At 49.4% G+C, this 27442-nt stretch overlaps 3 protein-coding genes across 3 annotated transcripts in view; all 3 read left to right on the top strand.

Annotated features, from left to right (window-relative positions):
- Positions 1–6194, top strand: part of LOC120500027 (endonuclease domain-containing 1 protein-like) — a 114676-nt gene extending 108482 nt beyond the window's left edge. The window contains exons 5-6 of the mRNA XM_039704371.1: positions 2760–2984; positions 4970–6194. Of these exons, the coding sequence (XP_039560305.1) occupies positions 2760–2984; positions 4970–5512 (768 nt within the window). The 3' untranslated portion in view covers positions 5513–6194. The remainder of the gene's footprint in view (positions 1–2759; positions 2985–4969) is intronic.
- Positions 1–14680, top strand: part of LOC120500032 (endonuclease domain-containing 1 protein-like) — a 55950-nt gene extending 41270 nt beyond the window's left edge. The window contains exons 3-4 of the mRNA XM_039704384.1: positions 11810–12128; positions 14129–14680. Of these exons, the coding sequence (XP_039560318.1) occupies positions 11844–12128; positions 14129–14680 (837 nt within the window). The 5' untranslated portion in view covers positions 11810–11843. The remainder of the gene's footprint in view (positions 1–11809; positions 12129–14128) is intronic.
- Positions 834–27442, top strand: LOC120500029 (endonuclease domain-containing 1 protein-like). Its single transcript, XM_039704372.1, has 4 exons — positions 834–953; positions 1351–1449; positions 24623–24941; positions 26900–27442. The coding sequence occupies exons 3-4, from the start codon at positions 24657–24659 to the stop codon at positions 27440–27442; spliced, it is 828 nt and encodes a 275-aa protein (XP_039560306.1). The 5' UTR covers positions 834–953; positions 1351–1449; positions 24623–24656.

The raw sequence follows: 27442 nt of genomic DNA, 5'->3' as shown, positions 1-27442 counted from the left end.
CAGGGAGAAGACAGAAGGAACGGTTCAGCTGCCTCTTCTGAGATTCTGCATCAAGGTAAAGAACTCCAAAACACAGCCCCACACTTTCTACTGTCAAGAACATTAACTCTGAACGCAGCACAGCTATCAGCTCCAAGCCCTTACGCAAAATCTCTCTCCAGTCTCCTGTTGACTCCTACAGTACTGGCAGGTGCTCTGAGGTGTCCCCAGAGCCTTCTCCTTCCCAGGCTGCTGGGATCAAGCTGTTACACAGCCATGGCAATCAGGCAGGAGAGTATTTGTAGCCTGGCCATAGGAATGATGTTATGGGAGGCTGCAGAAGAGCAGACTGTGAATATCTGAGTGCACTCAGAGCCAGGCCAGTCCATCCCATGTCACCAGAGATGTTCTGTTGGGAACAGGAACACATGTAGGTGCTGGAGCAGCAGCAGCTGCAGCTGGTGGGATTGATGAAATGATCAAGGCAGCCACCAGACCCTGCTAGCTGAACCTGACATGCCATGCTTTGAGGCAGCAAAGTTGGGAGAAATTCTGGGGAAAATTTGAGAAACAGCTGTCAACACATTTCAGGGTGGGTGTGAAGAAACACCCTAACTAAAAATAGAAAACTTCTCTTTTCTGTGGAATTCACTGTTTACAAGAAAGGGCAACTTCATGACTGGGTATATAGTTAACTGATCCTGACATTCCATGCTGCAAGTCAGCAAATTTGGGAGAAATTCTGGGTAAACTGTGACAAACAACAGTCAGCACATTTCAGGGTGGGTGTGCACATACCTTCCGAATAAAAATAGAAAACCTCTCTATTCTGTGGAAGTCCTTGTTTATAAGAAGGGGCAAATTTATGCCTGGGTATATATTGCAGTGGCACTCCTGAGCATTCAAACACTTCTTTCTCCAGGGAGAAGACAGAAGGAACGGTTCAGCTGCCTCTTCTGAGATTCTGCATCAAGGTAAGCTTTTGGTCTCTCCTCACCATGGACTCCAATATTCAGAGTCTTTCCTGACTTTTTGAAAGAAATATATATACATAGACAAAACCTAGACTGGAGTTGCTGAAGTCCAAGGAGCAGAGCTTATGCGTGCACTGAATTTTGCAGGACTTCAGTCTTTTCTGTCAGTCAGGAGGGCAAAGACAGATGGAATGATTTGGGAAAGAAACACAAGTCAGCTCTCCTGAAAATTAACGTGAAACTGTTGAATAAGTAGAAAGGGGGAGATTATGGAGTACTAAAACTCCACCTGTGATCTTGCAAAAAAACTGAACAAACAGAGGTGTGGTCTGAACTCCTGGGAAAATTTACTCAAAGGGCTTCTTGGGAAATCTAACAACAGCCTCTTTCTGGAAAGCATATAAACCCAGAGAGTCTGAGACTGCAACAGAGGTATTGGAGACTCCTCTGCCACTCGAGGGGCTGCGAGCAGAATCCTGTGCCACTCCTTCTCACGGTAGGTTGTTTTCTATGTATCTGTTAAATTATATATTAAGTGAGTTGGATCTATTTCAATCTCATGGAGTAGGACACACAGAAGGAGTTTTCAGACCCTTCTCTGCTTGATTTGGGGCAGCTTTGGGCATGCTCTGCAGAGTACTGTAAAAAGGGCCTGCTTGTAGTTCCAGCTCATTGCTCACCACGTTCCTGGTCCAGGGATGAACAAGAGAAAAAGTACCAGATATCTTGGCTCAGAGCAGGGCTGAGTGCAGCTCAACATCCTGAATCCAGTGGAAATGGACAGATGAGGGTCAGGGAGGAGAAGAAGACAAGGGCAAATGTGCAAGGTGACTTGTCAAGCCTTCAGCAGTGCTGAGCTCAGCCCCTTCCCAGCCCAAGGTGGGCTTTGTGCTTTAGAGGCTGTGGCAGCTTTCTCTGCCAGGAACCCTTTTACCTGCCTGTCCCAGCTGCCATATTCCGAAGGCTGATGATATTAAATCACTGCATTGAGTGTCTGGCAATGCAAATGGAAGCATCCCTGCTCTTCCAAACCTGTGCTGCGTCTGAAAGGAAACAAAGTCCCTTGTTTGGTTACCAGCATCCCAGGGAGCTTTTCAGCAGTTTTGTCATAAAGGAATGACCTTACTGACTGCTGAAAATCATGTCACCACTGAGAAAGACAAAATAGGGCAGGTGGCTTTCCAGGAAATTCCTGCAATGGTGCCTTTGACTGTACAGGGAATTCCATCGGCAAAGCTGAAGATGGACATCAGCAGCAATCCCAAGCAACCGTGAGAAGAGCTGCCCCTCAGTGCTTGCATTGCAGCAGCCACTGTGCTGATAAGATAGAGATGTTATCTCTCATGCTTGTGGCTACTATTTGTGTGGGCCCTTCATTTGCTCTCTCCATGTGTCTGCAAGTTCAGACTCTGGGGTTGGATGACATGGAAATGCAAGGAGAGCAGCAGGACACCCATGGCCCAAAGTCAGCTGAGAGGCAGGAGCCCAGGTGGATAATTTGGGGTTCAGTATTGGGTCTGAGTGGAGATGGACACTCACCTGGGGCTCAACCATCCACCACTCTGGAGGTTTCTTGGCATCTCCAGGCTGGTATTTGTAAGCAGAGTACACTGGAATTCTCCTGTCTCTGTCATACAGGGTGGCATAGTGATACGAGTTCCTGAAGCGCTGACAGATCCAGGCTGGGTTCTTTGGATTCAGGGCATCATTTGGGGTTGTCCCTGAATAGAAAAACTGAGAACAGCTTGCAAAGGAGTTCACCACCTCGCTGTGTCCCAGCCAGAGGCAGCTGGCCAACACAGCGAGGTGGTGAACTCCTTTGCAAGCTGTTCTCAGTTTTTCTATTCAGGGACAACCCCAAATGATGCCCTGAATCCAAAGAACCCAGCCTGGATCTGTCAGCGCTTCAGGAACTCGTATCACTATGCCACCCTGTATGACAGAGACAGGAGAATTCCAGTGTACTCTGCTTACAAATACCAGCCTGGAGATGCCAAGAAACCTCCAGAGTGGTGGATGGTTGAGCCCCAGGTGAGTGTCCATCTTTACTCACATTCCCCTCCAGCCACTGAGAGATGAGCTGCAGCATTTAAATTACCTCATCTATTTCCTGATACACCACTACTCACATGTAAATTGACACACTGCATGGGGAATGTATGAGAAACCTGCTGAAAATCAATCTCCTGCACCACATGGTTCCTCTAATGCATCTGAGACATCAGCAGGAGCATGAGATGAATCACATCCCAAGGGTGCCCAGCTTTCTGCCTTCACCTGACAGGAACAGCAAATCAGATTCCTTTGCATGACATGACAAAGGCAAATGCTTCCCCTCCCTGGGCCCTGCTGTGCTGGGTGACCAAGTGATGGGGAAAAGACATCCAGGAGAGGCTAAACTTGAGGCACCAACAGTCCTGCTGGCATCTGATCCCCACTTGGCCCTGAGCTGTTCTGCATCCCTGGCAGAGCTTCTCTGCTCCCAGTGAAGAGTCAAACAGCCTTTGTGAGTGGTTTGAGAGATGTGAAAGAAAACTCAGAATGGGGTGAGGTGGCCCAGGGACAAAGCCTGAGGGGAAAAGGCACTGGAGATGAGAGGGTCAGGTTAACTGTGGAGGGATTTCTGCAGTGACATTTCAGGCAGTGCAAAGTGAGGAGCATCAGTGTTGGTCCAGTCAGAAGGGTGGGATCTCCATCCATGGGCAGTGACCACTGAGCAACTTTGGTTCAGGCTTGGTCCACAAGGATCCAGCAGACAGACAGAACTCCAGAAACAATAGAGCCCTCACCAATGTCCTTCAGACAAACTTGAGTAGAACAGGCCAGACCACTTGCAGAAGAGAAAAAGAGGCAATTGCTGTCATTGGTAAGGACAGACCATCAGGACAGCATTTGGGTAAAGGTGAGCTAGAGGAGGAAGCCACCTGCCTTACTCTCGAGGAAGGGTTTTCATTCCCTAAAAATTAACAAAAGTATTTTGAACTTAAGAATAATATAAACTTGTTATCTTATATATAGGAACTCGAGCAACTATTCTGGTCTTGCACAGCTGCAGCCTCCACATTCTCTATTTTTGGATATTTATGGAATCATTTGTGTTGGAAGGAACTTTAAAGACCATCTCAGTCCAACTCCCCTGCATGGGCCAGGCCACTTGCCATTAGACCAGCATGATCCAAGCCCTATCTAACCTGTCATATTCCTCCTGGACCTTTGATCCAAGCCACCCAAAATATCTTTGATTTTGTTAGCATTCTCCTGAGGCATTTCGGGTATTTATTTTCCCCAGGAGTCTTCTGGGATTACAGGCTCCTCTCACAAGCTGATCATTTGTAACTTCTTTTCGGTGATGCTGCAGAAAATTCTCCCTTCCCCAGATCTGCCCTGAGACACATTCCCAGCACTGCTGCAACAGATTCCATTTACATTGAGCTCTTTTTGCTTACTGAGCAAAACTATTCTTCCTTGAATGAACTAAAGCCCACCCAGGGAAACCTCAGCTCCAGGACTGATTTCCTGACACCTCTCCCTGTGCATGAGGTTACAGTCCTAGTGTTCCAGGACTGGGGTACACCTGCAGCAACCACACAAAATCACAGAATCACAGAATGACAGCGTGGTGTGAGGGGATGCAGGGAGAGCCCTGGGCAGATTTGGGCTGTGGAGACAGGAGGAAAGGGGAACAGGTTTTGCAAGGGAGGACTCTCACCACAATTACATTTCAATCCTCGGAGTGGGAAATGCTCCTTGTCTCATGCAACCATCCATGACCCCAGCACAGGCTGCAGGCTGGAACAAAAATGTCAGAAGTCAAAATCAGATTCTGAGCTACTTTCTCTTTCAAGCTCTTGCATTCACGCAGGAGGGGCATGCGTATGATTTCTCTCAGATTCATATGTTTTTTCTACACTGAGATGGCAAAAAATGAGATCTTGACAATCAGAGACTTCTGCTCCAGGGAAATCTCCGTTACACCCATTCCCCAATCTAACACCTCTTTCTTTTTCCCTGCCCAGCTCATAGATAAAAATAGTCTTCCAGACATGGAAAGGGAGTGGATCCTCATAGAACAAAAAAAGTTCACTTTAGACCAAATCAAACAGAGTCAGGCTGTCCTTAACGACTACAAAGGACTGAAGGATTTGGACCGTGGCCATTTGAGCCCCAGTGGCCATCAGTTCAGTAGAGAGAGCAAGATGGCTACCTTCACCCTCACCAACATAGTGCCCCAGGACAGCGGCCTCAACAATGGTAAGTGGAATGCCTATGAACATAAAACGATGTCCAAAAAGACCAAGGGCTGTACAACGACCTATGTGATCACGGGTGCTGTGCCTGGGAACACCTACGTATCCGACGAGAGGGTTAACAGACCCAGCCACATCTGGTCAGCTGCCTGCTGTCTGGTGGATGAAGAGCCCACGAAGGCTTGGGGGGCCATTGCTGAGAATGACAAGAACGAGGTGGAGGAGCTCAGCCTGGGGGAGCTGGAGGAGAGGTTGACGAATCTCTATAAGGGAGAGGTTACTCTGTTCAACAATGCCTGTCCTCGTAAATAAGACTCACATCCTCAGTGGAAGAGGCTCTGTGGCTTTTCCCACATGTCACAGAATCACAGAATGGGTTGTTTTTGATGGGATCTTAAAGCCTCGATGATCATCTCATACTGAACCTGCCTGCCATGGGCAGGGACGCCTTCCACTACACCAGGTTGTTCCAAGCCCTCCCCAGCCCAGCCTTGAACCCTTCCAGGGATGGGCCAGTCAAAACATCTCTCAGTAACTTTTACTTGTACCACAGCATGCTCACAGTAATTTACTTCTTTATAATATCCCATCCAACCCTGCCCTCCATCAGTGTGAAACCATTCCCTCTTGCCCTGCACTCTCAGCAGTCTTCTCCAGGCTGAACATCCCCAGCTCTCTCACCCTCTCTCCAGAGCAGACATGCTCCAGCCCTCACAGCACCTTCATGGCCTCCACTGGACTCCTCTCCAACAGCTTTGTATCCTTCTTGTGCTGTGGGCCCCAGAGCTGGAGGCAGCACTGCAGGTGGGGTCTCAGCAGAGCAGAGTAGCGGGGCACAAATGTCCTGTGCAGAGTCTGTGCTGCTTCCTTCTCTGCTGTGTTCCCAGCTCTGTCCCTCAGGGCACCTCCTCCTCTGCTCAAAGGCACAGAGACGTGGGCAGAGCCTCCAGCTGCTTTGCTTTGCTGCCCATCTCAGGAGAGAGCTCTCAGGAATGAGTCCTCTTTCCCACATGTCACAGAATCACAGAATCACAGAATGGGTTAGCTTTGATGGGACATAAAAGCCTTAAAAGTCATCTCATTCTCACCTCTCTTCCATGGGCTGGGATGCCTTCCACTCACCAGGTTGTTCCAAGACCTCCCCAGCCCAGACTTGAACCCTTCCAGGGATGGGCCAGTCAAAACATCTCTCAGTAACTTTTACTTGTACCACAGCATGCTCACAGTAATTTCCTTCTTTATAATATCCCATCCAACCCTGCCCTCCATCAGTGTGAAACCATTCCCTCTTGCCCTGTCACTCCATACCCTTGTCCAGAGACCCTCTCCAGCCCTCTTGGAGATCCTTGAGGTACTGCACTCTCAGCAGTCTTCTCCAGGCTGAACATCCCCAGCTCTCTCACCCTCTCTCCAGAGCAGACATGCTCCAGCCCTCACAGCACCTTCATGGCCTCCACTGGACTCCTCTCCAACACCTTTGTATCCTTCTTGTGCTGTGGGCCCCAGAGCTGGAGGCAGCACTGCAGGTGGGGTCTCAGCAGAGCAGAGTAGCGGGGCACAAGTGTCCTGTGCAGAGTCTGTGCTGCTTCCTTCTCTGCTGTGTTCCCAGCTCTGTCCCTCAGGGCACCTCCTCCTCTGCTCAAAGGCACAGAGACGTGGGCAGAGCCTCCAGCTGCTTTGCTTTGCTGCCCATCTCAGGAGAGAGCTCTCAGGAATGAGTCCTCTCCTCCTTAGCTGTCCCCAGGAGTGTGCAGCTGACTTGTCCCTCATCTCCTTAGCAAGGCTGTGGCACCAGGGCTCCTCAGGATGCCCAGAGATCCTGCCAGGAGATCTCCATGTCTGGAGATACCCAAACCCCAAAAATACATGATTCTGGACAGCCTGCTGATCCTGCTGGAGCCTGGAGTCTGGACTAGAAGGTCCTGAGAAGTCCCTCCAAAACACAACAATTCAGTGATTCTGTGATCCTGGTATATTCCTTTGTTTGCTTGCTTTTGAAACTGCACCTTGAGAGCAGCAGCTGTTGTATCAGACAGGCAGGCTTTGGCATCAGAGACATAGAAAGCTTTGAGGAGCCAAAGCTGAATTCCTGTGGTGCACTCCTTAGACACCTTCATTCTCTGCTCTGCTTCTGAAGCTTTTCTGCATATTGATGGGAAACTGATTTGGGGAAGTGTATTCAATGGTTGTCAAAGACCAATGTGTGCCACATCATGGAGTTTGCAAGAGCTCACAATAAAAGTTATTTGCAGCAGTGCTGGATTGCAGGCTCACATATTCTATAAATCACAAGGTGCTTCTCACTGAAGTTTCTAGAACCACAAGTAAAGTCACAGTGCCCAGAGAATCCTTGCAGAACATTGGGTGTGCAAATGCAATCAGAGGGTGCCATAACACCCACACTAGTGTCAGCATCAGACACCAGTTATTCTCATGTGAATGGCATGAACAAAGTGGGCCAGGGTGCCAACAGCTCATACAAGATATCCCCACAGACCCAGGAACAGGACTCCCAACTTTAATGTCCCCACTCTTGATCCTTTGGTGCATAAGGGCCTTTGCATTGAACACTTAAACATGTTCAGTGAGTTAAAGATTATGTGGAATTGCCTCATGTTTCCCCCTGGAGGAGTTTTACACTGGGTCATACAGCACTGTGGAGTTGGGGGCACTTTTTAGGTCTTTTATTGTTCGTGGCCCCTTCTAATGATGTGACCACTGGTGGGCCCTGCTTTGTTCTGTCAGCTGGGCCTCATCAGAAAGGAGGAATTTGCCCCACCTCCACCAGATCTGCTTCTTCTTGGCCTTCTCCCTCATTCTGGATAAACCCCACTTTGTTTAAAAAATCAGTCACAGGTTAACAGAGAAAAAAAAGAAACCACAGGACTCAACCAGTTTGTTTGAACAAACTTTGGTCTAACCCACTTCTTCTGGATACTTCTGATTGTAACAACCAACTCCTCATTCTGTTATTCCTGGACTCTTCTAAATGGAAGAAAATTAGTGCAGTTTAGTTTTGAGTGAATGAATAGTCATTGAATGACAGTACATTTTGGGCTGGAAATGATCTTAATGACCATGCCGTCCTATGGGTAGGGACACCTTTCACTATCCCAGGTTTCTCCAAGCCTTGTGCAACCTGGCCTTGGACACTTCCATGGATGGGGCAGTCTCAGCTTCTGTGAGCAACCTGTGCTGGGGATTTACCACCCCCACAGTAACAAATATCTTCCTAATATCTAGTCTAAACCTACACTCCTTCCATTTCAAGCCTTTTCACCTTGTCATAATAGTGTGGTTTAAGCCCAGCCAGCAGCCACTCCCTCACTCCAAGACCACCGGGATCAGAGAGAGAACTGGGAAGGGGAAACCTGGAAAACTCATGGGGAAAAAAAAGAGCTGTTCACACAAGCACAGCACGTCAAGGAATCCTTTCACCATTTCCCATGGATAGAAAGGTGTTCAGCCACCTCCAGGAGAGCAGGGCCCCATCCCACCTAACAGCTAGCTGGGTAGACTAAAACCAACACTCCAAATAACACCGCCTTCCCCATTCTTCCCCTCACTTTATATCCTCAGCATGATATCTCATGGTCTGCAATATGTAGCCTGGCCATAGGAATGATGTTATGGGAGGCTGCAGAAGAGCAGACTGTGAATATCTGAGTGCACTCAGAGCCAGGCCTTGTCCATCCAATGTCACCAGAGATGTTCTGTTGGGAACAGGAACACATGTAGGTGCTGGAGCAGCAGCGACTGCAGCTGGTGGGATTGATGAAATGATCAAGGCAGCCACCAGACCCTGTCAGCTGAACCTGACATGCCATGCTGCAAATCAGCATATTTGGGAGAAATTCTGGGGAAAATTTGAGAAACAACTATCAACACATTTCAGGGTGGGTGTGAACATACTCCCTGAATAGAAACAGAAAGCTCTCTTTTCTGTGGAATTCCCTGTTTATAAGAAGGGGCAAATTTATGACTGGGTATATATTGCATTGGCACTCCTGAGGATTTAAACACTTCTGTCTCCAGGGAGAAGACAGAAGGAACGGTTCAGCTGCTTCTTCTGAGACTTTGCTTCAAGGTAAGCTCTTTCTCCTTCCTCACCATTAACTCCAGTATTCGAAGTCTTTCCTGAGCTTTGCAATAAATATACATAGAGAAAGCCTAGGCTGGAGTTGCTGAGCTCCAAGGAGCAATCAGCGCTTATGCATGCATTGCGTTTTGCAGGATTTAGGTATTTTCTGTCAGTCAGGGGGGCAAGTAGAGATGGAATGATTTGGGCAAGAAACTAAAGCCTGCTGTGGGAGACAGTGTCAAAGGCCTTGCTGAAATCCAAATAAACAACATCTACAGTCTTCACTACTAAAACTACACCCATCAACTTCTAAAAAACCTTTGTATAAACAGAGGTGTGGTGTGATGTCCTGAGAAAATTCACCCTTCAGCCTGCTTGGGAAATCTAGCAACTGTCTCTTCCAGGAGAGTGTTGCGGTGTGTTTTTGTCCTTAATGGTCTGTTCTGTTTGTCCCCCTGCCTCATTAGGTCAGACCAAATTATACCCTCCCTGCTAGCTATCTTTCCTAAGACCAACCCCTTATTTTAAACAGTCCCAGTTCCTCCTCCCCATGGTTGTCAATCCCTTCTTCTACCAAAACCCTGCCAGACCTCCCCTTTGGAAATCCCCAGATCCTGGAAGTTCCAATGGTTTAATTGAACTGTTTCCCTCCCCCTGTGTACCCGATTGGTTAGAAGATTGCAAACCCTGCTTTATGTTCTTCCCCTAAGCTTCTCAGATTGGATGAAGAGCTGTACCCTCTCCAGAGTTCTCCCTTGTTGAAAATATCCTGAACTGCTATGTTTGGGGTCTTTGCCTCTGGTCAGTTAATAAAATTGATAAATCCTTGGGTCACCAAGGAAGACCCGTCTCACTTGTCATCAGCATTGACCTGCGGTAGCTGGCTGGGACTCCAGGCCTCCGGGGTGTTGTCACATCACCTTATGCGTGGAGTGTGTGCGGTGACAGGAAATCATATAAACCCAGAGAGTCTGAGACTGCAACAGAGGCATTTGAGACTCCTCTGCCACTTGGGGGCTGTGACCAGAATCCTGTGCCGCTCCTTCTCACGGTAGGTTGTTTTTTATGTATCTGTTAACTTAGATATTAAGTGAGTTAGATCTATTTCAATCTCATGGAGTAGGACACGCAGAAGGAGTTTTCAGACCCTTCCCTGCTTGCTTTAGGGTAGCTTTGGGCATGCTCTGCAGAGTACTGTAAAAAGTCATCACTTGTACCTCCAGTTCTCAGTTTGCAGATCATTGGTCATCATGTTCCTGATCCAGGGATGAACAAGAGAAAAAGTACCAGATATCTTGGGTCAGAGCAGGGCTGTGTGCAGCTCAACATCCTGACTCCAGTGGAAATGGACAGATGAGGGTCAGGGAGAAGAAGAAGACAAGGGCAAATGTGCAAGCTGACTTGTCAAGCCTTCAGCAGTGCTGAGCTCAGCCCCTTCCCAGCCCAAGGTGGGCTTTGTGCTTTAGAGGCTGTGGCAGCTTTCTCTGCCAGGAACCCTTTTACCTGCCTGTCCCAGCTCCTTATTCCAAATGCTGATGACATGAAATCACTGCATTGAGTGTCTGGCGATGCAAATGGAAATATCCCTGCTCTCCCAAACCTGTACTGCCTCTGAAAGGAGACAAAACTGTTATAAACCACTCATAACCCAGGTGGGATTAAGTAAATAAAATTGACTTAGATCCTGTTAAAAATTACAAAGCAAAGGGAAAATCGCTGTGAGCATAGCCTTTGATTGTACAGGGAAATGAATCAGCAAAGCTGAAGATGGACATCAGTAGGAATCCCCAGCAACCAATGGGAAGAGCTGCCCCTCAGTGCTTGCATTGCAGCAGCCACTGTGCTGATAAGATAGAGATGTTATCTCTCATGCTTGGAGTTACTATTTGTGTTGTCCCTTCATTTGCTCTCTCCATGTGTCTGCAAGTTCAGAGTGTGGAGGTGGATGACATGGAAATGCAAGGTGAGCAGCAGGACACCCATGGCCCAATGTCAGCTGAGAGGCAGGAGCCCAGGTGGATCATTTGGGGTTCACTATTGGGTCTGAGTGGCAGAGCTGAGTGTCTGTGTGACCCTGGATGGGGCCAGAGACTTGTAGGAAGTGCAGCATTGCTGTTCTTTGCCTGCCCCATGCCCCATGAGATTAAAGCCCAGGTCAGCATGGCAGGGGGCTGAGCAGAGCCCGTGCCCAGCTGAGAGCAGGAGGGAGGTGGGAAAAGGTGACCTTGTCCCAGGGCTGTGCCTCAGTTACACCTTTGCTGTGAGAGCTGATTGCAGTCCTGGTGGGTTTGACTCCTTCCTCCTACAGGCTGAGTTCTCACAGTGCTATCTCCTGTGGTCACCTAAACTCTGTTTTAGGTTTCACACTTTTTGCCCTTGCGATTTTTCTGTATCGAGGAGGACAGAAATTACTCCTTTCCTGGTGTCTCATAATCCCCTCCTCTGGCAGCTCTGTCCCCTGCACAAAAAGGCTCTAGGCCATGTCCAGCTCTCTCCAAGCTGAGCGTCCCTCTGCATTTGCCTTCCAGGGGAGCAAGAGCCCTTCACTGAAATCCTCCCACCATGCTGGGGCTGCTGCTGCTGCAGGTGTTGGCCAGCTGCCTCTGGCTGGGACACAGCGAGGTAGAAACACCCTTTGCAGCTTGTCCTCAGTTCTTCTATGCAGGCCATCCCCCAAATGATGCCCTGAATCCAGACAACCCAGCCTGGATCTGCCAGCGGTTCAGGAGCTCGTATCACTATGCCACCCTGTACGACAGAGACAGGAGAATTCCAGTGTACTCTGCTTACAAATACCAGCCTGGAGATGGCAGGAGACCTCACTCACGGTGGTTTGTTGAGCCCCAGGTGAGTGTCCCTCTTTAATCACACCACCCTCCATCCATGAAGAGATGAGCTGCAGCATTGAATTACCTCTTTTATTCTGTAACACCCCACCACACACATGCAAATGGACACACAGGATAGGAATGTCCTCACTGAACATCAAACCCCAGCACACCATGCTTCCTCTGATGCATCTCAGACATCAGCAGGAGCATGAGATGAATCACATCCCAAGGGTGCCCAGCTTTCTGCCTTCACCTGACAGGAACAGCAAATCAGATTCCTTTGCATGACATGACAAAGGCAAATGCTTCCCCTCCCTGGGCCCTGCTGTGCTGGGTGACCAAGTGATGGGGAAAAGGCATCCAGGAAAGGCTAAACTTGAGGCACCAACAGTCCTGCTGGTATCTGATCCCCCCTTGGCCCTGAGCTGTTCTGCATCCCTGGCAGAGCTTCTCTGCTCCCAGTGAAGAGTCAAACAGCCTTTGTGAGTGGTGGGAGAGAAGTGAGGAGAAACTCAGAAGGGAATGAAATTGCCGAGAGACAAATACTTGAGGGAAAAGGCACTGGAGATGAGAGGGTCATGTTAACTATGGAGGGATTTCTGCAGTGACATTTCAGGCAGTGCAAAATGAGGAGCATCATTGTTGGTCCAGTCAGAGGGGTGTGATCTCCGTCCTTGGGCAGTGACCCCTGAGCACCTTTGGCTGAGGCTTGGTTGAGAAGGATCCATCAGACAGACAGAACTCCACAAGCTCTAGAGCCCTGACCAATGTCTTTCAGACAAACTTGAGTAAAACAAGCCAGGCCAATTGCAAAAGAGAAAAAGAAGCAATTTTTTCATTGCTAAGGACAGAGTAGCAGGATGGCACTTGAGGAAAGATGAGCCAGAGAAGGAACCTCCATGCCCTACTCCAGAGGAAGGCTAAATATGTTTCTCTAAAGATGAACCAAAAGATGTTGAACTTATGAAAAAATAAACTATTTCATCTTATGCTTAGGAACTTGAACACGTACTCTGTTATTGCACCACTACAGCCTCCACATTCTCTCTTTTTGGAGAATCATAGAATGGTTGGTGTTGGAAGGAACCATAAAGACCCTCTCAGTCCAATTCCCCTGCATAGCCGAGGCCACTTGCCACTAGACCAGCATGATCCAGGCTCTAGCCAACCTGGCATTTTCCTCCTGGACATGAACCTTGGCCATTTAAAAAATCTTTGATTTTGTTGATTTACTCCAGAGGCCTTTTTGGGATATTTAGATTTGAAAGGGCTCTTTTGAGGTTACAGGCCCCTCTCAGAGGCTGAACATTTGTAACTTCCTTCCAGCAGTACTGGAGAAAATACTCCCTGGCCCAGATCAGCCCTGAGACGCATTCTCAGCACTGCTGTAACAGATTCCATTCACATTGAGATCTTTTTGCTTACTGAGCAAAACTGTTCAACCTTGAATAAACTGCAGCCCTCCCAGGGAAACCTCAGCTCCAGGACTGATTTCCTGACACATCTCCCTCTGTATGGGGTTACAGTCCTGGTGTTCCAGAACTGGGGTACACCTGTAGCAACCACACATAAAATCACACAATCACAGAATCACACAATCACAGCATGGTGTAAGAGGATCCAGGGAGAGCCCTGGGCAGATTTGGGCTGTGGAGACAGGAGGAAAGGAAAGCAGATTTGGCAGGGGAGGTGCCTCACCAAAGTCACCTTTCAATCCTAGGAGTGGGAAATGTTCCTTGACTCATGTATCCATCCATAACCTCAGCACAGGCTCCAGGCTGAATCACAAAGGTCACAAGTCCAACTGAGAGCGGTCAGATTCTGAGCTGCTTGCTCTTTAATGCTGTTCTATTCATGCAGGAGGGACATGTGTAGGATTTCTCTCAGATTCAAACGTTTTCCTGCACTGAGATAACACAAAATGCGATCTTGACCATTAGAGACTTCTGCTCCAGGGAAATCTGTTCCATTACTCTCATTCCCTCTTCTAATACCACTTTCTCTTTCCCTGTCCAGCTCATAGATAACAATGTAAATCTTAAAGAGATGGAAAGGGAGTGGATCCTCATAAAAGAAAAAAAGTTCACCTTAGACCAAATCAAACAGAGCCAGGCTGTTCCTGCCGACTACAAAGGACTGGGGGGTTTGGACCGTGGCCATTTGAGCCCCAGTGGCCATCAGTTCAGTATAGAGAACAAGACAGCTACCTTCACCCTCACCAACATAGTGCCCCAGGACAGCAGCCTCAACAAGGGCCAGTGGAACATCTACGAGTCTAAAAAGATGACCACAAAGACCAAGACCAAGGGCTGTACAACCACTTACGTGATCACGGGTGCTGTGCCTGGGAACACCTACGTATCCGACGAGAGGGTTAACAGACCCAGCCACATCTGGTCAGCTGCCTGCTGTCTGGTGGATGAAGAGCCCAAAGATGCTTGGGGGGCCATTGCTGAGAATGACAAGAACGAGGTGGAGGAGCTCAGCCTGGGGGAGCTGGAAGAGAGGTTGACCGATCTCTATAAGGGAGGGGTTACTCTGTTCAACAATGCCTGTCCCCGGCAATAAGCCTCACATCCTCAGTGGAAGAGGCTCTGTGGCTATTCCCACATGTCACAGAATCACAGAATCACAGAATGGGTTGGTTTTGATGGGACTTAGCTTTGGAACTGCACCTTGAGAGCAGCAGCTGTTGTATCAGACAGGCAGGCTTTGGCATCAGAGACATAGAAAGCTTTGAGGAGCCAAAGCTGAATTCCTGTGATGCACTCCTTGGACACCTTCATTCTCTGCTGTGCTTCTGAAGCTTTTCTGCAGATTGATGGGAAACTGATTTGGGGAAATTCAGTGGTTGTCAAAGACCAATGTGTGCCACATCATGGAGTTTGCAAGAGCTCACAATAAAAGTTATTTGCAGCAGTGCTGGATTGCAGTGTTACATCTTTTATAAATCACAATTTTTTTCTCCCTGAAATTTCTAGAACCAACAGTAAAGTCACAGTGCCCAGAGCACCCTTGCAGGACACTGGGCGTGCAAATGCAATCAGAGGATGCGCCAACACCCAAACCAGTGCCAGGGTCAGACAGCAGTTATTCTCATGGGTATGGCATGAGCAACGTGGGCCAGGGTGACAACAGCCCTTGCAAGCTGTGTCCCTTTCAGAGGTGCCATCATGGGACTGGACATCTCAGCTCAGGAGCTGTTGTGCATTGTCCTGCTGGGTCTTACTGCTCAGCCAGGACCAACCTCTGTGGGAGCTGCACTAAAACACAGGTTCTGGTGGAGGCGCAGAGTGAGGCAGCCACATGCAGGTGTCTGCAGGTGTGCTGGTGTCCCAGCTGTGACCACAGCCAGCAGAGCTCCAGGCCTGCCTCAGCTGCATGAAGAGCTGCACCCTGGGCCAGTGCAGCTGCCCTGAGCTCTGGAGAGCCCCACTGGGGCTGGCTGATGTGCTGCAGGATCCTGGGCAAGAGCCACCCCCAGCTGGGCCAGCAGCCAGAGGCCAGGCCCATTCCCCAGGAGCAGCTCTGGGGGCTCTGCACACCTGAGCACAGGGCACCAGATCCCTGGGCAGACACGGGGCACGGCCTGGGAGCACCATGGAGTTCTGCTCCTGCTGCCTCCAGCTGCCTGGGGCACAGCAGCAAGAGCCCTGCCTTGTGCCAGCTGGGCTGCACAGACCCCTAGGAGAAGATTTTGCTTTTAGGAGAACAAAGTGACCATATCACTCTCACCCCTTTGCTGGAGAGCTCCTGCCATCCCGGGTCCTCTGCCTGGAAGGATTTTTTCTGCTGAGATCAAATGCTGACACAGTCCCTGATGGGATGAAAGCATCAGAGTGATTTCAGGCTGAGGCACCTCTGCAGACACCTCTGCTGTACCTCAGGGTATGGCTCCCTCTGACTTGCTCACCAGCATCTGCACACTGGCTGTGTCTTGAGACCACACTCATCCTCACCATTTCTTGTGCCATGCCCCACTGCCCTGCCCTCAATTCCCAGGCTCTGGAGCCACTGGCTGCTTGACCAGATGTCGTGGTTTGACACTGGCCAAACACCAGGCGCCCACAAAAGCTGCCCACTCAGCCTCCCGTGTTACAGATGGACAGGGGAGAGAAACAAAATTAATAAACGAATTATAAGTTGAGATAAGGACTTCGAGAAAAGTCTCCCAAGGGCAAAACATGTTCAACTTTGAGATAGAAATTGAGTTTATTATTATCACAATGAGAGGAGGATAATGAGAATTAAAATAGCCCTTAAAAACACCTTTTCTTCCCTCAGCCTTTCCCTCCTTCCCACAAACAGCACAGGGAGACAGATTTAGGCGGGCTTTGGTCAGTTAATCACCCATGATTTTCTTCCTGTGCTCAGGGAGAGGAGTGCCTCCCCTTCTGCACCACAGGGTCCATCCCATGGGAGACAGTTCTCCTTGACCTTCTCCAGTATGGCTCCACTCTCACAAGCAGAACTCCAACCAAAACTGCTGCAACATGAGTCCCTCCCAGAGGCACACTGTTCTCCCAAAACTGCCCTGGCATGGGTCATCCTTCCATAGGGTGCAATCTTCCAAGGACTGGCGGCTGCAGCGAGGGAGCAGGGGACCCATCTATTCCCTGGATCACAGCCTCCTCCAGGCATCCACCTGCCCGAGTGTGGGCACCACTGATGTGGTCTGTGGATAAATCTCTGAATTTCCCCTGGATCCCCATGGGCTGTGGGTGGATCTCTGCATCCCGCATGGATCCCAATGGGCTGCAGGGACACTGATGCATCACCATGGACTCACTTCCGCCTGCAGAGGAATCTCTGCTCCGACACCTGGACCATCTCTTCCCCCTCCTTCTCCACTGACTTTGGTGTCTCCATATTGTTTCCTGTGCATATTCTCACCTCCTCCTCTTCTCTGGCTGGAAATCAAACTGCCCGCCCCACTTTCCTTTGGTTTTCTTCTTTAATATGTTATTGCAGAGGTGTTACCAACATCTCTAACTGGCCCACCTGTGGCCAGCACCATGTCCATGTACAGAACCACCATGCATTGGGCCTGCTGGATATGGTGGAAGCTTCCAGCAGCTTCTCCTGCACCACAGGGTCCATCCCATGGGAGACAGTTCTCCTTGACCTTCTCCAGTATGGCTCCACTCTCACAAGCAGAACTCCAACCAAAACTGCTGCAACATGAGTCCCTCCCAGAGGCACACTGTTCTCCCAAAACTGCCCTGGCATGGGTCATCCTTCCATAGGGTGCAATCTTCCAAGGACTGGCGGCTGCAGCGAGGGAGCAGGGGACCCATCTATTCCCTGGATCACAGCCTCCTCCAGGCATCCACCTGCCCGAGTGTGGGCACCACTGATGTGGTCTGTGGATAAATCTCTGAATTTCCCCTGGATCCCCATGGGCTGTGGGTGGATCTCTGCATCCCGCATGGATCCCAATGGGCTGCAGGGACACTGATGCATCACCATGGACTCACTTCCGCCTGCAGAGGAATCTCTGCTCCGACACCTGGACCATCTCTTCCCCCTCCTTCTCCACTGACTTTGGTGTCTCCATATTGTTTCCTGTGCATATTCTCACCTCCTCCTCTTCTCTGGCTGGAAATCAAACTGCCCGCCCCACTTTCCTTTGGTTTTCTTCTTTAATATGTTATTGCAGAGGTGTTACCAACATCTCTAACTGGCCCACCTGTGGCCAGCACCATGTCCATGTACAGAACCACCATGCATTGGGCCTGCTGGATATGGTGGAAGCTTCCAGCAGCTTCTCACAGAAGCCACCTCTGTGGCCCCCCCACTCCCAAGATACAGCCTGTGCAAAACCAACACAGCAAGCCCATCAGTGCCACCTGTATCAACTTCCCAGGCTCTTCCCAGGACCTTCACCCCTGGCAGTAATCAGAAATGCCCTGCCATGCATAGCAAGCTTATGAAATACATGGGAAGCGCAAGAGAGAAAAGGATCAGCTTGGATTCTGCCTTATTTCATATATGAGGACTGTTGCTTTCCATCCGTTCTAATCAGTGCTGGGTCACTGGGGAGGTCCCAGATGCCTGGAGTTTGGCCATTGTGACACCCATCCTCAAGAAGGGCTGGAAGGGGAATCTGGGGAATTACAGGCGTGTCCACCTGACCTGGCTTCCCAGAAGGGTTTTGGAGCAGATTGTCCTGAGTGTGATCACAGGGCACATCCAGGATAACCAAGGCATCAGTCCCAGCCAGCAGGGGTTTAGGAAAGGCAGGTATTGCCTAGTGACCCTGATCTCCTTTGATGACCAGATGAGCGGCCCTGCTGATGAGGGGGAGGCTGTGGAAGTGTCCACCTGGACTTCAACAAAGCCTTTGGCACAGTCTCCCACAGCATTCTCCTGGAAAAGCTGTCAGCCCACGGCTTGGAGAGGTGCTCTCCTGGCTGGGTCAGGAGCTGTCCGGGTGTCCAGGCCCAGAGAGCCTTGGTGAACAGTGCCACATCCAGCTGGCGTCCGGCCACAAGCGCTGTCCCCAGGGAGCAGCGTGGGGCCTAGTCCCGTTTAAGATCTTCACTGGTGATCTGCATGAGGGCATCCAGGGAACTCTCAGCAAGATCATGTATGATACCAAGGTGGGTGGGCGACTCAGCCTGCTGGAGGGCAGGAAGGCTCTGCAGAGGGATCTGGACGGGCTGGATCCACGGGCCGAGGCCACGTCAGCAGGCAGTGCAGAGAAAGGCCATGAAGCTGGTGAAGGCCCTGGAGGGAAAGGCCTGTGAGGAGCAGCTGAGGCAGCTGGGGTTCTTTAGCCCAGAAAAGGCGGCTCTGAGAGATTATTTTTCTCTCCAGCTCCCTGAAAAGGGGGTGCAGCCAGCTGGGTGTCAGAATTTTCTGCTGGATAACCAGGGAGATGATGAGAGGGCCAGGCCTCAACTGGCAGCAGGGGAGATTCTGTGGCACATCAGGAGGAATTTCTTCACATAAAGAGTGATTCAACATTGGAATGGACTGCCTGAGGTTATGGTGGCATCTCAATCCCACGGTGGGGTGGGAAGCACCTGTGTTCCCTGGGAAGATGTAGCTGCACTGACATGGCCGGGTAATTTTGCAGTTTGCTCTGTGTCTGTCCATCTTTGGGGAGAGCTCTGGGCTCCGGTGTGTCACAGGGGTTTTAGCCACTAAGGAAAAATTATTTTTGCTGGGAGATGTGGGGTGACACTGCGACCTCAAGCCTCTTCACTGCAAAGTGTTGGATCATGCAGCTTGCTTAGCCCTTTTCCAGTAACACCAAGGGTTCCCATTCTGTGGACTGAACATGTTGCCGTGTGCTGTCCCAAAGGAGAAGGTAACAGGAGACTCAAGACAGTGACATCCTCTGGCCTCTGCTTGAGAGAGAAGCTGGGCAAAGCTCCTTTGCTTCCTCCAGGAAAAACAAATTCCTGTTTGGCAACTTTAATACAGTTACATTGTAAAGTTAAACTTCTGATTTCTGAGGAACTACTTATCTGTTGTAAATCTGGGTGCGTTTCTGTTACGCTACCTGCAATGAGGCCCTCACTTCCTGCACCTGGGCAAAATGTCCTTGCTAATGGGCAACAGCACTTTGGCACAGGAATATCAGGCAAGAACCCCTGGGTTCAGGTGAGGAGGTGCTCAGCAATGCTGCTGCCCAAGTGCTGTGCCACACGCCTGAAGATGCTGCACAGAACCTTATGGACAACCTGCTCTAGCTGATCCTGCTGGAGCCTGGAGTCTGGACTAGAAGGTCCTGAGATGTCCCTCCAAAACACAACAATTCTGTGATTCTGTGATCCTGGCAGATGTTTTTGTTTGTTTGCTTTTGAAACTGCACCTTGAGAGCAGCAGCTGTTGTATCAGACAGGCAGACTTTGGCATCAGAGACATAGAAAGCTTTGAGCAGCTCCTGTGGTGCACTCCTTGGACACCTTCATTCTCTGCTCTGCTTCTGAAGCTTTTCTGCAGATTTAAGAGAAACTGATTTGGGGAAATGTATTCAATGGTTGTCAAAGACCAATGTGTGCCACATCATGGAGTTTGCATGAGCTCACATTAAAATTATTTGCTGCAGTGCTGGATTGTAGGGTCACGTCCTCTACAACCACAAGTTGTTTCTCACTGAAATTTCTACAATACCAGTAAAGTCACCGAGCCCAGAGCACCCTTGCAGGACACTGGGTGTGCAAATGCAATCAGAGGGTGCCATAACACCCACACAAATGACAGCATCAGACAGCAGTTATTCTCATGTGAATGGCATGAACAAAGTGGGCAAGGGTGCCAACAGCTCTTACAAGATATCCCCATGGATCCAGGAAAAACACTCCCAACTTTAATGTCCTCACTCTTGATCCTTTAGGAGTGGGGGCCTTTGCATTTAAGAGTCCAGTGGATTCTGTGAGTTCAGGATTATTTGGGATTGCCCCACTTTTCTCCTGGGAAGGGTTTTACACTTGGTCATGCAGCATTGTGGAGTTCGGGGACACTTGGGGGGTCTTTGATGGTTTATGGCCTCTTCTAATGATGTGACCACTGTTGGGCCCTACGTTGTTCTGCCAGCTGGGCCTCATCAGAAAGGCGGAATTTGCCCCACCTCCACCAGATCTGCTTCTTCTTGGCCTTCTCCCTCATTCTGGATAAACCCCACCTTGTTTAAGACATCAGTCCCAGGTTAACAGAGACTAAAGAAATCACAGGATCCAACCAGATTGTTTGAACAAACTTTGGTCTAACCCACTTCTTCTGGATACTTCTCATTGTAACAACCAACTCATCATTTTATTATTCCTGAAGTTTTGGAAATGGAAGGAAATGAGTCCAGTTTAGCTTTAAATAATGAATGGTCATTGAATGACAGAACATTTTGGGTTGGAAAGGACCTTAATGACCAGCTACTTTCATGCCCTCCCTTGGACAGGGACACCTTGCACTATCCCAGATTGCTCCAAGCCCCAGCCAGCCTGGCCATGGACACTTCCATGGATGGGGCAGTCTTAGCTTCTGTGAGCAACCTGTGCTGGGGCCTCACCACCCCCACAGTAACCAATATCTTCTAATTATCCAGTTTAAACCTACACTTCTTCCATTTCAAGCCTTTTCACCTTGTACTAATGGCGTAGTTTAAGCCCAGCCAGCAGCCCCCCTCACACAGCCACTCCCTCACTCCTCGACCACCGGGATCAGGGAGAGAACTGGAAGAGGAAAAGCTGGAAAACTCGTGGGTGGAGATAGAGACAGTTTAACAGGGAAAGCAAGAGCTGTTCACATAAGCACAGCACATCAAGGAATCCTTTCACCATTTCCCATGGATAGAAAGGTGTTCAGCCACCTCCAAGAGGCCTGGTCCTTTTCCACCTAACAGCTAGCTGGGTAAACTAAACCCAACACTCCAAATAACACCTCCTTCCTCCTTCTTTCCATCACTTTATATCCTCAGCTGGATGTCTCATGGTCTGCAATATCCCTCTGGTCAGTTGGGCTCACCTCTCCTGGCTGTGTCGCCTCTCAAGTACCCCCAGCCTCCTTGCCAGTCTGACAGTACAAAAAAGCAGAAAAGGCCTTGGCTCTATGAAAGCCCTGCCCAGCAATACCAGAAACATCTCTGTGCTATCAACTCTGTGTTCAGCAGAACTCCAAAACACAGCCCCACACCTGCCATTTTCAAAGAAATTAACTCTGAACCCAGCACACCTGTCAGCTCCATGCCATTGTGCAAAGTCTCTCTCCAGTCTCCTGCAGACTCCTAAAGTTCTGGCAGGTGCTCTGAGGTGTCCCCAGAGCCTTCTCCTTCCCAGGCTGCTGGGATCAAGCTGTTACACAGCCATGGCAATCAGGCAGGAGAATATTTGTAGCCTGGCCATAGGAATGATGTTATGGGAGGTTGCAGAAGAGCAGACTGTGAATATCTGAGTGCACTCAGAGCCAGGCCAGTTCATCCCATGTCATCAGAGATGTTCTGTTGGGAACAGGAACACGTGTAGGTGCTGGAGCACAGGTGAGATTGATGAAATGATCAAGGCAGCCACCAAACCTTGCCAGCTGATCCCGAGATACCATGCTGCAAGGCAGAAAATTTGGGAAAAATTCTGAGGAAACTAAAACAAACAACTATCAACCCATTTCAGGGTGGGTGTGAACATACCCCCTAAATAAAAACAGAAAGCTTCTCTACTCTGTGGAATTCCCAGTTTATGGGAATAACAAATTTATGCCTGGGTACATATTGCATTGGCAGTCCTGAGCATTCAAACACTCCTTTCTCCAGGGAGAAGACAGAAAGAACACTTCAGCTGCCTGTTCTGAGACTCTGCTTCAAGGTAAACACTTGCTCCTTCATTACCATTGACTCCAATATTCAAAGACTTTCCTGACTTCTTGACTAAATATGTACGGGCAAATCCTAGACTGGAGTTGCTGAGCTCCAAGGAGCAATCAGAGCTTCTGCATGCATTGAATTTTGCAAGATTTCAGTATTTTCCATCACTCGGGAAGGGAAGGACAGCGGGAATGATTTGGGAAAGAAACACAAGGCACCTCACCTGAAAATTAACACCAAACAGTTCAAGAAGTAGGAAGGGAGAGATTATTGAGTACTAAAACTCCACCCATGACCTTGCAAAAATCCTCTGAATAAACACAGGTGTGGTCTAAATTCCCGGGAAAATTTACCCGAAAAGCTTCTTGGGAAATGTAACATCTGTCTCTCCCTGGAGAGCATATAAACCCAGAGAGTCTGAGACTGCAGCAGAGGCATTGGAGACTCCTCTGCCACTCTGGGGCTGTGAGCAGAATCCTGTGCCACTCCTTCTCACGGTAGGTTGGCTGGCTGGGACTCCAGGCCTCCGGGGTGTTGTCACATCACCTTATGCGTGGAGTGTGTGCGGTGACAGGAAATCATATAAACCCAGAGAGTCTGAGACTGCAACAGAGGCATTTGAGACTCCTCTGCCACTTGGGGGCTGTGACCAGAATCCTGTGCCGCTCCTTCTCACGGTAGGTTGTTTTTTATGTATCTGTTAACTTAGATATTAAGTGAGTTAGATCTATTTCAATCTCATGGAGTAGGACACACAGAAGGAGTTTTCAGACCCTTCTCTGCTTGATTTGGGGCAGCTTTGGGGATGCTCTGCAGAGTACTGTAAAAAGGGCCTACTTGTAGTTCCAGCTCATTGCTGACCATGTTCGTGATCCAGGGCTGAACAAGAGAAAAAGTACCAGATACCTTGGGTCAGAGCAGGGCTGTGTGCAGCTCAACATCCTGACTCCAGTGGAAATGGAGAGATGAGGGTCAAGGAGAAGAAGAAGAAATGAGCAAATGTGCAAGCTGACTTGTCAAGCCTTCAGCAGTGCTGAGCTCAGCCCCTTCCCAGCCCAAGGTGGGCTTTGTGCTTTAGAGGCTGTGGCAGCTTTCTCTGCCAGGAACCCTTTTACCTGCCTGTCCCAGCTGCCTTATTCCAAATGCTGATGATATGAAATCACTGCACTGAGTGTCTGGCAATGCAAATGGCAGCATCCCTGCTCTCTCAAACCTGTGCTGCCTCTGAAAGGAAACAAAGCCCCTTGCTTTGCCATCATCCCAGGGAGCTTTTCAGCAGTTTTCTCATAAAGGAAGGACCTTACTGACTGCTGAAAATCAGGTCTCCACTGAGAAAGACAAAACAGGATAGGTGGCTGTCCAAGAAATTCCTGCAATGGTGCCTTTGACTGTACAGGGAAATCCATCAGCAAAGCTGAAGATGGACATCAGCAGCAATCCCAAGCAACCATGGGAAGAGCTGCCCCTTAGTGCTTGCATTGCAGCAGCCACTGTACTGATAAGATAGAGGTGTTATCCCTCCTGCTTGCTGCTGCCATCTGCTTGGCCCCTTCATTTGCTCTCTCCATGTGTCTGCAAGTTCAGATTGGGGTTGGATGACATGGAAATGCAAGGTGAGCAGCAGGACACCCATGGCCCAATGTCAGCTGAGAGGCAGGAGCCCAGGTGGATCATTTGGGGTTCACTATTGGGTCTGAGTGGCAGAGCTGAGTGTCTGTGTGACCCTGGATGGGGCCAGAGACTTGTAGGAAGTGCAGCATTGCTGTTCTTTGCCTGCCCCATGCCCCATGAGATTAAAGCCCAGCTCAGCATGGCAGGGGGCTGAGCAGAGCCCGTGCCCAGCTGCAGGTGTCTGCTGTGGGAAGGTGCTGAGAGCAGGAGGGAGGTGGGAAAAGGTGACCTTGTCCCAGGGCTGTGCCTCAGTTGCACTTTTGCTGTGAGAGCTGATTGCAGTCCTGTGGTGGGTTTGGCTTCTTCTTCCTGCAGGCTGAGTGCTTCCACTGCTGCCTCCTGTGGTCACCTAAATCCTGCTTTGGGATTCACCCTTACTGCCCTTCTGATTTCTCCATATGTAGGAGGACAGAAATTAGACCTTTCCTGGTGTCTCATAATCCTCTCCACTACCAGGTTTGTCCCCCTGCACAAAAAGGCTCCAGGCCATGTTCAGCTCTCTCCAAGCTGAGTGTGTCTCTGCATTTGCCTTCCAGGGGAGCAAGAGCCCTTCACTGAAATCCTCCCACCATGCTGGGGCTGCTGCTGCTGCAGGTGTTGGCCAGCTGCCTCTGGCTGGGACACAGCGAGGTGGTGAACTCCTTTGCAAGCTGTCCTCAGTTCTTCTATGCAGGGACAACCCCAAATGATGCCCTGAATCCAAAGAACCCAGCCTGGATCTGCCAGCGTTTCAGCAACTCGTATCACTATGCCACCCTGTACGACAGAGACAGGAGAATTCCAGTGTACTCTGCTTACAAATACCAGCCTGGAGCTGGCAAGAGACCGGACGTGGAATGGTTTCTTGAGCCCCAGGTGAGTGTCTTCCTCACAGCACAGGACCTGTTGTCTTTAAAAGCAATATGAAAATAACCGTTTCCATTTTGTCCCAGCCCACTACACACATGCATGTGGACACACTGGATAGAATTCTCCTCATTTTAATTCAATCTCCTGCACCACATGGTTCCTCTGATGCATCTGAGACATCAGCAGGAGCATGAGATGAATCACATCCCAAGGGTGCCCAGCTTTCTGCCTTCACCTGACAGGAACAGCAAATCAGATTCCTTTGCATGACATGACAAAGGCAAATGCTTCCCCTCCCTGGGCCCTGCTGTGCTGGGTGACCAAGTGATGGGGAAAAGGCATCCAGGAGAGGCTAAACTTGAGGCACCAACAGTCCTGCTGGCATCTGATCCCCACTTGGCCCTGAGCTGTTCTGCATCCCTGGCAGAGTTTCTCTGCTCCCAGTGAAGAGTCAAACAGCCTTTGTGAAAGGAGTGAGGAGAAACTCAGAAGAGGGTTGAGATGGCCCAGGGACAAAGCCTCAGGGGAAAAGGCACTGGAGATGAGAGGGTCAGGTTAACTGTGGAGGGATTTCTGCAGTGACATTTCAGGCAAAGTGAGGAGCATCAGTGTTGGTCCAGTCAGAAGGGTGTGATTTCCATCCATGGGCAGTGACCCCTGAGCACCTTTGGCTCAGGCTTGGTCCAGAAGGATCCAGCAGACAGACAGAACTCCACAAGCTCTAGAGCCCTCATCGATGTCTTTCAGACAAACTTCAGTAGAACAGGCCAAGCCAATTCCAGAAAAGAAAAGGGAGCAATTGCTGTCATTGATAAGGACAGAGTAGCAGGACACAATCTGGGGGAAGGTGAGCCAGAGGAGGAAGTCATGTGCCCTACTCCAGATGAAGGCTAAATTTGTTTCCTTAAAAATGAACCAAAAGATATTTAACTTATTTAAAATAAATTCATCTTGTTACACATAGGAACTAGAACAACTACTCTAGTCTTGCACCACTGCAGCCTCCACATTCTCTCTTTTTGCAGAATCATAGAATGCTTCATGTTGAATGGAACCTTAAAGACCATCTCAGTCGAACTCTCCTGCATGGGCCAGGCCACTTGCCACCAGACAAGCATGTTCCCAGCCCTATCCAACCTCTCATTTTCATCCTCCACCTTGGACATAGGCCACCCAAATAATCTTTGATTTTGTTAATTTTCTCCAAAGGCCTTGTTCAGGTATTTAGTTTCACCAGGACTCTTTTGAGTTAACATCCCATCTGACAGGCTGATCATTTGTAACTTGTTTTTGGTGATGCTGGAGAAAGTGCTCCCTGGCCCAGATAGCTCTGAGACACTTTCTCAGCACTGCTGTAACAGATTCCATTCACACTGAGATTTTTTGCTTACTGAGCCAATTGGTCATACTTGAATGAACTGCAGCCCACCCAGGGAAACCTCAGCTCCAGGACTGATTTCCTGACACATCTCCCTGTGCATGGGGTTACAGTCCTGGTGTTCCAGGACTGGGGTACACCTGCAGCAACCACACATAAAATCACAGAATGACAGCATGTTGTGAGGGGATCCAGGGAGAGCCCTGGGCAGATTTGGGCTGTGGAGACAGGAGGAAAGCGAAACAGATTTGGCAGGGGAGGTGTCTCACCAAAATTACATTTCAATCCTCGAAGTGGGAAATGCTCCTTGTCTCGTGCATCCATCCATGCTCCCAGCACATGTTGCAGGCTGGATCACAAAGGTCACAAGTCAAAAGGACAGCAGTTACATTCTGAGCTGCTTGCTCTTTCAAGTTCTTGCATTCATGCAGGAGGCGAATGTGTATGATTTCTCTCAGATTCAAACATTTGCCTACACTGAGATGACAAAAATAGGATCGTGACCATCAGAGACTTCTGCTCCAGGTAATTCTTCTCCATTGCTCCCATTCCCCATTCTAACACCACTTTCACTTTTCCTGTCCAGCTTATAGGTAAAAATAATCTTAAAGAGATGACACAGGAGTTGACCCTCACACATAATCACAAGTTCACCATAGAGGAAATCAAAGAGAGCCAGGCTATTCCCGGCGACTACACACAACTGAATGGTTTGGACCGTGGCCATTTGTGCCCCAGTGGCCATATGGAGAGTGTACTGAGCAAGACAGCGACCTTCACCCAGACCAATGTAGTGCCCCAGTACAGGATTCTCAACAACGGCCAGTGGAATGCCTACGAGTCTGATACCATGGACAAAATGAGCAATGGCTGTAAAAACACCTTTGTGATCACGGGTGCTGTGCCTGGGAACACCTTCATATCCAATGGGAGGGTTAACAGGCCCAGCCACATCTGGTCAGCTGCCTGCTGCGTGGTGGATAAAAAGACCACGAAGGCTTGGGGGGCCATCGCTGACAATGACAAGAACGAGGTGGAGAACATCACGTTGGGGGAGCTGGAGATGAGATTGACCAATCTTTACAAAAGAACAGTTACTCTGTTCAACAATGCCTGTCCTCGAGAATAA

The sequence above is a fragment of the Passer montanus genome, unplaced genomic scaffold (assembly GCF_014805655.1).
Source record: "Passer montanus isolate IOZ18808 unplaced genomic scaffold, ASM1480565v1 scaffold173, whole genome shotgun sequence".
NCBI classification, from domain to species: Eukaryota; Metazoa; Chordata; class Aves; order Passeriformes; family Passeridae; genus Passer; species Passer montanus.
The sequence above is the reverse complement of the archived record's forward strand: the minus strand, read 5'-3'. Positions and strand labels throughout refer to the sequence as shown.